A 12,611-nucleotide genomic window follows, 5' to 3' on the forward strand; every position below is an offset into this window, starting at 1 on the left:
GCTTTTTACGTCTTTCGGTGCGATTTCGTAATTGCGAAGCTGATAATAAATACCATAAAATCACCATATATATTGGAATCACGATAATACTCGTTACGAGAGAAAGGAATAGAATAAGTCCGACGGACTCATCTCGTTTGGACGAGGGTATAACTTCGTTATGGCGTTTCTTGTTTCTGCTTTTATAAATACCAGCTCGGCCATCGCGGCGCCGTCGCTGAAATCTTTAATCTCGCGGGGCTATTTACGTCGAAGGCTGCGACATAATTCGATTAATTCTTACGGCAATGGATCTGATTAAAACGTAGCTTTGAGGTAGCGCGACCAGGCCCCGTACACTCGGCGTGACCTTTATATTCAATTGCGCCGAAGTGATCACGGTATTAAATCCCTGGGTGAGACGTCCGACACCAATCTACGTTTTAATCGCTTCGTTTGTTTCGATGATACAAAGGAAACGAATAGGAGAAGACGGCCGCGCCGAGAGTCAAACGGCTGAGTGCCGCGTATATTGGCCTTATGTAAGTGCCTTCTTCAAGAATCCCTTTGGTCTCTCGCGAGCGCGTTGAGGCGCCAACACGCCAATGAGTTTGCGAAACACGCTACGGCGAAGTAAATTAAATGCAGTTAAGGACTTCGGCTTTAGAACCGCGCGAATTCTTCCGTGAGAAACTGCACGCGAGGGCTCTTAGCCCTCGTTGTGATTCATATGATATCCAACATTATATACGATTATTTTAATACGTGTTTCTACCAAGCCCCTCCTTCCTCTCCCCCCCGTCGCTTTTTCTCGGTTAATTATCGCGTAAAAAATGCAAACTGCTATCGCTGATGAGCTTCGTTATGCTCGCTTCTCCTCTGTTAGTCGTTTCTCTTCTGTTTAATTTTGAAATCTCTATTCTAAGACGCTTGTTCGATCGCGTTAAATGAGTCACGACTCTCCTGTCTCACTGACGACTCCACGTATGCGTATCATTTCAACATGTTGCCCTACTTTCAAGCTGAGCGAAGAGAGAACGTTTAACTGAAATTGACACAAAAAAAAAAAAGACTGATTTAATCACGAAGATTCACTCGTTCTTTATGTATAAAACATAATACTATATTGGATCATAGCGCTTTATAGTGCAAATTTGTCTAAAACTGGGCATTCGGTCAACAGTCACTATATGCTTGAAATTTCAACTTTTATAATTCAACGAAATTTAAATTGTAAGAGACTGAAATAAAATCAGGTTCGTGAAATACCTCAACGCTTGAATAATCAAAAGTTGACTAATGTACCTTAAAAAAAAATTTTTATTTCGTTTAATAGGATCGCCATTTCAATTTTAACTTCAATTAAAAAAAAGTAAAAGAAAAAAAGAAACAAAAATGTCGCGACACGTCATGAAAACTGCGAAGAATAAAATTGATAAATTTCTTCAGGTAAAACGTTCTTATTTTTCGGCATCAATATGAAATCACCCATTAATTCTGAACCTTCTACACAATTGAGCTACGTCATACACCTTCAAATTTAATTACAAATTACACGATATCACGTGCAAACTACGTTGCAAAGACGTGTCTCGCTAGCCGGATCATTTTAATGACTTTAAATTAGTGCGTTAATTACGAGATGGAGGTAGAGAGCGTTGTACAATTATACAAGGCTGTTTCGGCAGGGGGGAAAGAATGCAAAAAAAAAAAAGCAAAGAAAAAAAAAGGGGAAAAAAAAAGTTCGCGTGTAAGTTGACAACGGCGTTACTTACACCGCGCGAGGACCTAATTTGCGATAATTCGCTCACGTATACAGTCGCCAAGAGCGGCCGAATTACATTCTAATTATGTAGAGTACCGCGGCGCATACCTGACGAAAGTTTCATCAAAGAAACAGCGAACGACATTCCTGCAATAAACCCTAATTAGATCTCAAACTGCATTACGTGGATTACGCAGACTACGCAGAGGCGCGCATGCATCTACGCTACTGCATGCATATTCCGCGCTTGAATATCAAATCAGATGCGGTCTATAGTCGTTCGGCTCTCCTTCATTCATTAATTTGCATCTTGCGTTACACCGCGCTACGTAGCGATCTATTAATGATTACCGGCTCATGCAAATGCGGTCCTTGGAGGAATACGTGCCGGCGTCCGGGAAAGTTATAGCAGCGAGTCGAATTCATTATTAACACGCACTTGATACTCCTATTAATCCGATGGCGCAGCGGCGACTACCTCGCTAATGTGATAACGCCAATTGGAGATTTATGCAGCTCGCAAGATCGTCGCGGCGACGTCTGTCGGGCGAGAAAGAGAGAAAGAGAGAAATCTTTTTACATCGTAACTACTCTCACGGCGAGGCGCGATACCGTCTGTCCGCCACTGGTTAAAAACTTTTAATGATTTCCCGAAGATTTGTCAGCGTATCGCAGCGGCCGGAGGTGCTCGCCGAGATGGATCGTTCGGGCGAAAAATAATTAGCGTTATAACTCAGAGAGGAAAATCGGGAGAGCGAGAGGTTGGCGGGCGGATGTGCGAGCGGATGGAAGGGTGCGGCTGGTTTGTATCGGCGCTACATGTGATGGATTACCGCGATCAATGAAAGGTTGATCAGTCGGCTGATTGATTAGATAAGTTTCGGCGGGGTAACCGAACGAACCGCCGCCGCGAGTTCTCGACACTTCGGGCCGGCCTTTCGTCTATTTTTCCTCGAAAGTTCTCTCTCCGCCTCTCCGTTTATCTATCTATCCGCCTCCATTTTTATCTCCGCTTCCATAGATATCTAATATCTACCTTTCGGTTCCCTTTCTCTCGCCGGCGTGCAGGCACTTTTATTTATTCATGTCGACCGTACTCGCTCACGACACGCGCGCTAGCGGCTCGGCCATTTTCGCGGGGTCAAAAACAACCGGCGGAAGTCAGGAGTCACGAGGGAAAAGAAATTAAGGTCGCGACCGGGAGGTGAAATTTTTAGCAGCGTCAATTCTTTCCCGCCGTCCCTTTTTCCGCTCGCGCAAATGGAATTTGGAAATTGCGTGAGACTTCGTCGTGGCGCTGGGGAGAGAAAAATAGGGAAAGATCACCGACGATCGCTTTACGATTCTTCTGGTTCTAGATTCTCCTGAATATCGTCCCTCTCCCTCCCCCTTCCCCCGGTTTCTCGACACCCTGCGAATCCCCGTCGTATTATCTCGTTAAACTTCGAGCGGGTTTTCTCTTTTTTTTTTTCTTTTTTTTTGCAACAAAGTAATAAAACGTAGACAAAATCGCAGGCATCCCCTCGGCTGCGAAATCACCGTCTTCGCGCTATTGATTGTTGCGTCGAGAGACCTCGGCGAAACGCATTCGGCAACGGCAGCGATTTACAGATCGTTGCTTTCAAATGTTATTCGCCTTCCGAGCATTCCGGGAATTTTGCAGAATATCCCGTGCGTTACCTCGGGGTCGAGGTATCAGTAGCGCGTGGATGTTGCGCCGTTATTCGACGTCGCCGGGCGCCGACCGTGGACGGGAAAATACGCTGCGTCGTCCACTCGAGCACGAGGTCATTGATTCTGAACAATTTTCACCTCGCCACGGTCCCTCAAGTCGGGTGAAAATTTACGCGGGGGTTCGGCCACGAAGGGACCGACAGCCGACATCAGGTCGGGGAATGTTTTCACCTCGGCATTCGTGTTCCCTGCAGACGGCGTTTCCACGGGTCAAAAATGAAGGGTAAAAAAAGGACCGCGCCACGGCGGGCAAGAACGGGCAAAAAATTAAGATCGCACACCGTGACTAAAACTTTCAGCGCCCGCCGTCCGTGATTTTCTCCTCTTCGTGCTCTCTACTCGCGAAAAGCGCACGGCGTCCGGAAACTCCGAGACGCGGCGGTGAACAATGAGTTCCGTTTTTCATTCATGCGAAAAGGCCTATGGCATATTTCGCGGTTTAATCCTAAAGTAACGAGGCTCTATCCTACGTGTACAATCGTACTGCCAAGGATTTTTTTTTTTTTTCTTTCTTTCTCTCTCTCTCCTTTCTTTCAACTTGATGCTAATTATTTTCTCGCTAATAGAAAGCAGCAAATGTTAATTAAAAAAAAGAGAAAAAAAATCAGTACAATAATTTTTCTATCTAAATGTACCACATTCGTCGTGCTTCGGTATTAAGCATTCCCGCCGTGCCACGATGTCTTCTCGCGAAAGAAGCAATACGACGACGATAATACATCGGCGCGATCCCGAACGGGAGGAATGAGGGGGGTTCTTCTCGCACGCCCGGGTCTCGTAAATCCTGAACGCAATTAGTAAAGTGACGCGCCAACGTCGCCCATCCGAGTAAACTCGAAACTTGGTCCGTTTACCTGCATCCGTCTTGAAAGTTTCAAAATGCACAGCCAAACACAGCCGAACGGTTGTGGCGGTTTTGGGGACGATGAACCTCGCACTTCCGTCACGGGCGCTCACAAAGGAGGGAACGCTCGCGAGGGGAAATGGGGAAAGGAAGAAGCTATTTACTGCGGGCTTCGCGCGGCGCAAGAAACCATCGAGTTATAGACAATCGCGAGTAAGACCGGATAAGAACCGCTCCGCGCAGAAACGATAGTCGGACAGAGAAAATGGAGAGCTGTAGAGCGTGAAGAGAATATCCCGCTGAATATCTCCATCCGTTCTTCGCTTTCCCTCCGCTTTCGTATCCACCCTTTCGTTCCTCGTCGACCTGTCTTGCTCTCCGTCACGCGCATCTTACGACCCGCGAGGTAATTCCTTTTCGCTCTACATTTGCAAATGGAATATTGGGCGGTTGTCGGAGACCATTCCGATGCTCGATTTCGCTCGTCCTTTTATTCCATCATGAAACATATCGTTGATCAGATTCCGTAACGCGCCCGATGTCTCCGCCAAGCGATCTTCGCGCAACCTCCGACGTTCGCACGGACCGACGGGCTCCCTCATAAAATCGATCCGCGATCTAATTGAGCCGACTTGACCTCCACGCGAAAAATTTACAATTCCTCCACGGCGGTGTACAGACGCGGAGCTACGCTTTCCAATTCGAATCCAATCAGAGTATACTCCGCTGAGACGGCTGCACGTCGAAGGGCCGCGAACAACGCCGCTATGTACCACATGATATTATTCATATGCCGGCGACACGTTTGGCTCGTCACTCCCGGGCGCAGAGGCAATATAACTTTTTTTTTTTTTTTTTTTCCCAACCCCTCTCAACGGGAGTCGCGTTCAAAAGCTCGTGCCGTCTATTCCCTTTTTTGTTCATTCTTCGCCACGCGTGGCCGGAAATGACGTCGACGCGTAGAATCGCGCGAACACTTTCCCTTTCGACGAGTTTAAAAGCGGTCCGACCGTGGCCACCGGTCAGTTACGCGTATACGCTAATTTGCACATACGGCGCTACTTTCATATTTATATATTCTCTTTCAATTCGCATTTGTTATAAATTATTTCGTTCTCATTCCGTCACTTTTTTAATTAAACGGAGGAAAGAAAAAAAAAAGCGAATTACTGAAACCGCGATTCGGCACAGCTTACGAATGACTGACTTGTCGCAATACGTTTAGCTGCGCTTAATTAGCCGTCGTCATTAGGTCAATTAGAACGGGATACGAACGTGCGGTAAACATGATCTAATCATTGCGAGATCGTTAGGCCTACATTGACGAAGCCGCATCCTGTATAACTAAATGATCCGTTTTGCTTAGTCTGGTGGCGTCGCCGGCGCGACGCTGCCGCGCGATTAAACGTTACACGATATCGCCTACCATCACAACGTCTCATTAACGATTCCACGTCTACGAGGCAATAGACGGGACGTGCACCGCGAAAAGATCAAACCCGACGAGAGAACGGAGAGGGGGAGATTTTAAAAGACCGTCGATCATAGACCGCTGCGAACCGAATCAGTTGCATCCCTAAATCATTAATCACAAAATCATAATGGCAATCCACGACGTAATTTATAACTCGCGATCATTTGACGGGAAGTTTTTGGTGCCCGGAACGGGGGCTGTGATAATTGGCTTAGATACAGAATTCCCTCCTCTCGTTCGAATTAGTATCGAGCTATGCGCGATGATAAATTAATAAATTTCTGTTAATACGGACTTGGCGCGCGTGGGCATAGTGGCAATTCAATTATCTTATGCTCACCCATGTAGTTTATATGTATCCTATGTAACCCACATCTTCCGCGCCATTCCACCATTTTCCAATTATCCCGCAATAATGAGATCTAATACTCCATTATTACAACGTGCCGGCTACTTTATCGCTTAAGGAGGATTAATGACGACGTCCGCGACTACTAATTTTATTATCGCGGGCTAACGAGTGTACCCATTTCGTATCCAGCGTCGCACGAGAGGGGGGGAGGGAAGGGAATTAATCATGTAATCGCCAGGCTTCTTCCTTGCGAGCGTACTCGGCGGTAATAATTTCGCAATAACTTCGCCGGGGCATAAAGTATCTCTTTGATTAATCGGCGCTCTGAGTTGTACGGATCTAAAGTTGTAACAGAAATGAGCCAGTTATTGCGACGGTTTTCTCGGAAAACTACTTTTTTAGTTACTCGAGTGACCGGCGTTCACAATATAATAATTCAACATCGCGTCGCGAGCGCCAAACTGATGCAATTTATTTTCCTGACACTTCGTACAATTTCTCACTTTTGCCCCACGTCGAAATTGGTGCCCCGTAATCTTATCTCGTATTCTTGACGCAAACCGAATACGTGCACACGTGCGCGATTTATACCACGACATATGCAAATGCGTATGGACCTGTCAATAATTTAATTCCATCTATCATTTCATGCCGATTCCGCATCGCGTTCGTTATTCCACCCATTTCACGTCGCCCTTGGCGCAAACAGCGGCCCTGAGTCGCAAGGCGAGTTTAATTGTCTAGAGCACAAAATTAAACTGCAGGCCCTCTACGCTTTTTAAATCGACAAACAGTTATCCTGGGGCGCAAACTGCAATCGCTTGTCATTATTTTGGATTATCGGTTACCGTTAATTGACGGTCGGGCGCAATGTATCGTGCAGTCTGTTCCCGATCGAAACTATTATCGGTCGACGAATATCACGACGATACCTGTCACGGTGAGAAATAACACGATCGGCCGAATCGAACAAAAGAATTAACGGAAAAACCGTAGGACAGGATCACGCTTCATAAATATCGCTTCCCGTAAATCAATTAATTGACATGTCGTGTATATATCGAGGCTCGTATTGTAAAATGTTTGCCGGCGCGCCGATTGTTCATTATAAAGCACGATGATTGATCGAATATAGCCGGCATCATCGCAGCTACATTTTAATGAATAAACAAACAAATAAATTTCTTTCGCCCGCGAGCGGTAATTTCCTTGCGATTACCCTCGGCTAGACCGTGCGGATTACGCAGCACTAGATTAGTTATCTTTAGATAAGCAAGTTATCACTAGTTTGGTAACATCCACGTTACCAACAACAAACAAACTATGACGCTTACACCTATATCTATTATCCATTAATGCAGAATGCAGAACAGCATAATTAGATGCGCATTAAGCAAACAATTTAGCTCATGGGCTCGCACAAATTGCCGCGTCGTGATCTGCATCGAACAAATAACGTTATTACTATTCAGCCCGTAAAAACGTAACAAAAAAAGAACAAAAAAAATTAATTAACAATCTGGTTTTTTTTTTAACATATCACGTACCGCTTTTGCAGTTCTCGCCGCCCAATATTTGAACTCGATATCGATGAGTATCATATGAAAATAAAAAGAATATACATAAAATGATTTTTTTTTTTTGTCTTATAAAGTTTTAATAGCAACGATCGAACAATTTGTGCATATCTCTTCTACATTAACGTCGCCCGATTATTTTTATTCGCGGTCTCTCTGCTTTCTCTCGTATCTTATTACGAATTTCACCTTTGTCTCTTTTTCCGTTGCGCGTCTCCTCCATCCGAAACCGCAGCAGCGAAGCAGCAGGAGGAACGTGCTGATTGGGAGGCTAATCACGCGCTACTCTCCATTACATTAATTAAAACTTAGCTCTCAACTCTGCTCGGCTTCTACGTCACCTGCCGCGCCGTTCGCGGTGTCCTTTTCTTCCCCTCGTTCTGCCCGCGTCTACCGATGCTCCCCCGATCACTTTGTCCCTCGCTCGTCCCCTTATCCGCTCGCTTCCCTTATCCGTGTACATATACGTATCGCATTTCTGAAGAAAATCATGATCGCCTCCGACAACACACATGAATGTACAAACGGTAAGCTCGTATCGTTAGATTCACCGGTATCGATTAATACGATTGATTTAATCAAGCTTCCCGTCACCGTTGTTTAAACGAAAATCCTTAATTAATAATTACAAAACATTATTTTATTAAACGTGAAACTTTACGTCTGAAATAATTAAATAATAGAATCATCGTACACGCGCTTGATCTATAGCTCTGCAATTTTTTTTTTTTTTTTATACGCTTCCGGAAAAATGCTAAAACAATTTTGTGCTGGATAAAAACAGAAAGAGAAGTGTATTGCGACGTTAAAATATGATACGAGAAAAAAAAGAGTTTAGTATAAATAGAAGTACTGCTATTAAGATTTGTTTAGCTTACGTCTCCTATTTGCCACTCTAGTTTTGCTTTCAGGAGTCGTTCCCAAAGGGTCGTACTTTCAAATGGATACCGAATGGAGAATTACTCTCAATTCAACGTCTACTTTATGTCGTCGTGTCCCATAGAGTTTTACTGTCGAGACTTGTTCGCAAATTGCGAGATTCCAAAACTTTACCCCTTAAATTTTTAACTCGTGTATTTGTCTGAATAATCGAGGATCTTCGAAGCTCCAAATACAGAATATGTGTCGACCGATTAATTTTTATATCGCGCAAGCTACGCGGATCGCGCTAATAACTACCGCGTGTAACCACCGTTCGTATTTGCCGGTGGAGTAATTTCGATAACAGAGATCGCGAGTTTCCGAAATTATTCCGTGAATTAGATCGTTCGTTGCACAAAAGATTTACATGCCGCTTGCAAAATCGCTTTGCCCATTTGGCGAAATCCCTGCTCGACCTAATTCGTAAGCGTTGCGCCGAAGAAGAAAAAGAAACAAAACAGAAAAAAAAAAAATCAGAGTGTTGCAGGAGAAAGACAAACAGAGCGAAATAAATAACGTTACGCCGCGGATAATGGGATTTATTGAATATACAATTATACATCCTACATCGGCGTAGGAAATGGATTGTTCTCGGGATTCCATCGTGGATATAGCCTCGCCGTGTATTTTTCTCCGCTCTCGCATTTATCCTCCCAGGAGGATCAATAACGACCTCGAAAAACAACTTCCCTACCCGCTAATGTTACGATTATGGCTGTACGTTAATCAAGCCGAACGATCGGCGCAAGTGCCCGCGTGACTATACGATATCCGATCTACAAGGCGGCCCGGCGATAATAATGTCCATAAAACGAGATTACTTATCCCGCGGATTAGTCGGACGGAATTATTTTGACTAGGCCCCGGCTGAAAGTATTTTAATTCCGAGGTTACGAGCGCCGCGTGACGTTACGCGTAAAGAATATAGCGCCGGAAGCGCGGTTTAACGTCTTCGGCGGATACGCGCGGCGTAAATGAGAACGTGGGAAGGCCACACCGCGGCGGGAAAATTGGAAAAAAGTGCCGATCAAACAAAACTAATTGGGTTTCCCGCGTCCGGGCGGCAACAAAGCAACTCTCGGTTCGCGCGAGTCGATCCGAGGGGGTGCTTTACAACCGCGAATTATTTCGGCGCCGAATCTTGCTATACCGGTACGGCGATATCGCTTTTGTAATTCTATCGCGGAATAAAAGATCGTGTTTGACTAGAAACCACCGCGCGAAAGTATACAGACGGACCGAGCGCGCGCGGTCTATTCCGCCGAAATATAACATGCGAGCCCGACGTGCGACGTGCGGGTTTTGTGGAAACCGTGTTGGAAATGGAAATATAGGGAAAAATTCTGGTTACAGGCAAGCACGTGATCGGGCCGAGTGAGAAATGTGTTCTTTTCTATAACGTGATCGGACCGTGGAATCCTGTCGTTTCAATTATTTTCCTATGGTGTCCGTTCGCGGGGACCATGGCGATACAATAATCTCTTTGAACATATTGAAAAATTTTTCGGAAATATTGGATAAGCCGGTTCATTAATTTCGCGGAGAATGTAAAAAAAAAAAAAAAGAAGAATAAAAAGAAACAAGGAAAACGTCTCCCTTTTTTCATCTTAATGCATTTTATTTTATTAATTCAGCCGCAATAAAAGATATTCGGGTTAAACAATTAGATAATTCCCAAGCGCGGGCATATGTGAAATTATTACATTTTCAGTTGTTTCATGCAGCAGTAAAAAATGTACGGCGTAATCAGCTGATATCAAATGTGAGTTTGCAAATTACTTTTTAAAACTTAAAGAGAAAAAGGGAACAAAAAAAAATTGAGAATCACGAGAGCGCGTGTAACTGCAATAACTGGCGTAGTAACAAACGTGATCAGAAGTTACAGACGGCTTCGCGTAATTAACTGAAAAGCGGTGCCTTTTTCGCGCTTTAGATCGCGAGCTCCCGCTGCCCAAGTTCGTTCGTTTGCCCCAGGGTTTCGCGCGCGAGCAGTTTCTATTTAACATTTAGTCATACGCCGACGTGGGTGCTTCGCGAGCTACGCATTCGTCGTAAATCTTACCACTACGCGCGCGGACACGTCGTGGCCGAACCGGTACGTATATCGATATATACAAGCGCGCGCGGCTGCTGCATAGATCGCCCGTTCTCTTCGATCTCAAAGCCACCCCTGCTCCGGTTTCACGGATGGAATTTCAGGAGAAACGTTTTATACGGCGGGTGCTCTCTCGGCTGGCACGTCGCCTCGAGCGCTTTGTCGGAGGGCAGTTAATTAATAAAAGCTGGAAAGAAGGGAGCACGGGGAGCGCGTGTACGGGAGCGGCCCGGCCGTTAGTCCAGCGGGGGGAAAACGACGGTAGACCGGGGAAAAGCGGGGGCGGACCGGGTATAAACCGAAGGTATAAAAGGATGGAATACCGTACCACCGTTTCATATCGGCCGGCCGGACTCCGCACTTGCAATTCAAACGAGAATGGCACTCACGTGTCGTGAACGAGGAACTTGTCGCCGTTTTTCTCGATGCAGACACCCTTGCTGGTGATTTCGGAGCCGTTGACGGTTACCAGGTCCGTAATCCCCGACTGGAACCACCGGCCGTACCATTCCTCCGGGAAAGTGCAGCCTGAAACAGAAGATGGATATATAAAAAGGGAGGGCCTGGTTTTGCCTTGGCCGCCCGCGGGCGATGAGCGATATACTACTCGCTCGGTCGGAAAGTTTTCAGATTTTAATCTGAGGACTCGAACCCACTGACGTCCGCGCCGGAAACGCAAAACAATCCAAAACGACTGCGTCTACGATATTTTTTTTTTTTTCTTTTTTTTCTTTTTTTTAACCGAATCGTCGGCGGACTGCCGGGGGGCTTGTACGCGTCAGGGTTACCCGTTTTCCGGTTATGTGGCCAGGAGGAACGCAATGAAACAATTGTAACTACTTCTCTCCCTCTCTTTCTCTTTCCGCTCTCAGAGATGGAAAACGTCGAGCCCCGCAGGATTATTTTTTCGTTTTCCGCGAGAAACTCGACGTTTGCGCAAACTGAAAAGCCGGTGTTTCTCTTCGAAGTCAAGAGAAGAAAATACGCGCAGCGTAATACTATATCACCGAAAAGAGATAATTTCGTTCCATTATCTATTACATGGACGTCCCTGCGCGTAAATTGATTGCCACGGTCTATATTTATTCGTAGATTACGTGCAGATGTAGTCCGAATTTTGTCCCGGTCCATACGCACACAAAAGATATTACATTTTAAATTGCCCGGACTTGATATCAAGGAAAAAAAAAAAAAAGAAGAAAACTCGACAACGGAGGAAAAAAATGTTACGTTCCTCGTGTCATATAACGCTGTCGCTTAATGCAACCTCAGTGCGTCGTATAACGTAATCTCTACATGAAAATACACTTTCCTATATTCGATGTTCTTCACGCCTTCGTACGATGTATTAGATAAACCGAGATAATAAAAAATCACCGTCCATTTCCGCTGCTTTTAAATAATCGAATCGAGCGCCGAATGGGGCCCGCCCGCGGTCGCCTGACGCCCGAGCGTTCCTTCTCACCCTCCCGTCGCCCATCCGCCGCCGCCGTCTCTTCTTCCGCCCGATTTTCCATGGGCCGCGAGGATAAATACGAGATTCCGCGAATATTTCGAATACCCGTCGGCAACGAAGTCCGCCGCGAGCTCAAACGATGTTGTAAAAATAAAGAATCTCCTTAGGAAGATCGGATTATCGCGAGGAGCGCGAGTGCGCGAGAGGAGCCGTTGATTCTTTCTTCGTCGCGCGATCGTTTCCCACTTTCCTTGCGCTCGCCCTGTCTCTCTCTCTCATTTCACGTCTGCATTTGTAGCAACGAGGATTACAACGAGAAGCGACGTCGCGATTAAGCATTGTTTGCGCGGAAGCATTTTGCATTTAATAAGTCCAAGTGTTTCGGAATCCCGGATGAGCGGGGGAAAAGCAGAC

The 12,611-nt window shown here is 45.7% G+C and overlaps 1 protein-coding gene across 7 annotated transcripts in view; it reads right to left on the reverse strand.

The window, feature by feature from the left end:
* The window catches only part of LOC139101239 (uncharacterized), a 212,343-nt gene that overhangs the window by 48,790 nt on the left and 150,942 nt on the right, over positions 1 to 12,611 (reverse strand). For all 7 annotated transcript variants that reach the window (XM_070654273.1, XM_070654270.1, XM_070654274.1 and 4 more), the window contains one exon: positions 11,131 to 11,269. In XM_070654273.1, the coding sequence (XP_070510374.1) occupies positions 11,131 to 11,269 (139 nt within the window). The remainder of the gene's footprint in view (positions 1 to 11,130; positions 11,270 to 12,611) is intronic.

The sequence above is a fragment of the Cardiocondyla obscurior genome, linkage group LG03, assembly GCF_019399895.1.
Source record: "Cardiocondyla obscurior isolate alpha-2009 linkage group LG03, Cobs3.1, whole genome shotgun sequence".
In the NCBI taxonomy this organism is placed as follows: Eukaryota; Metazoa; Arthropoda; class Insecta; order Hymenoptera; family Formicidae; genus Cardiocondyla; species Cardiocondyla obscurior.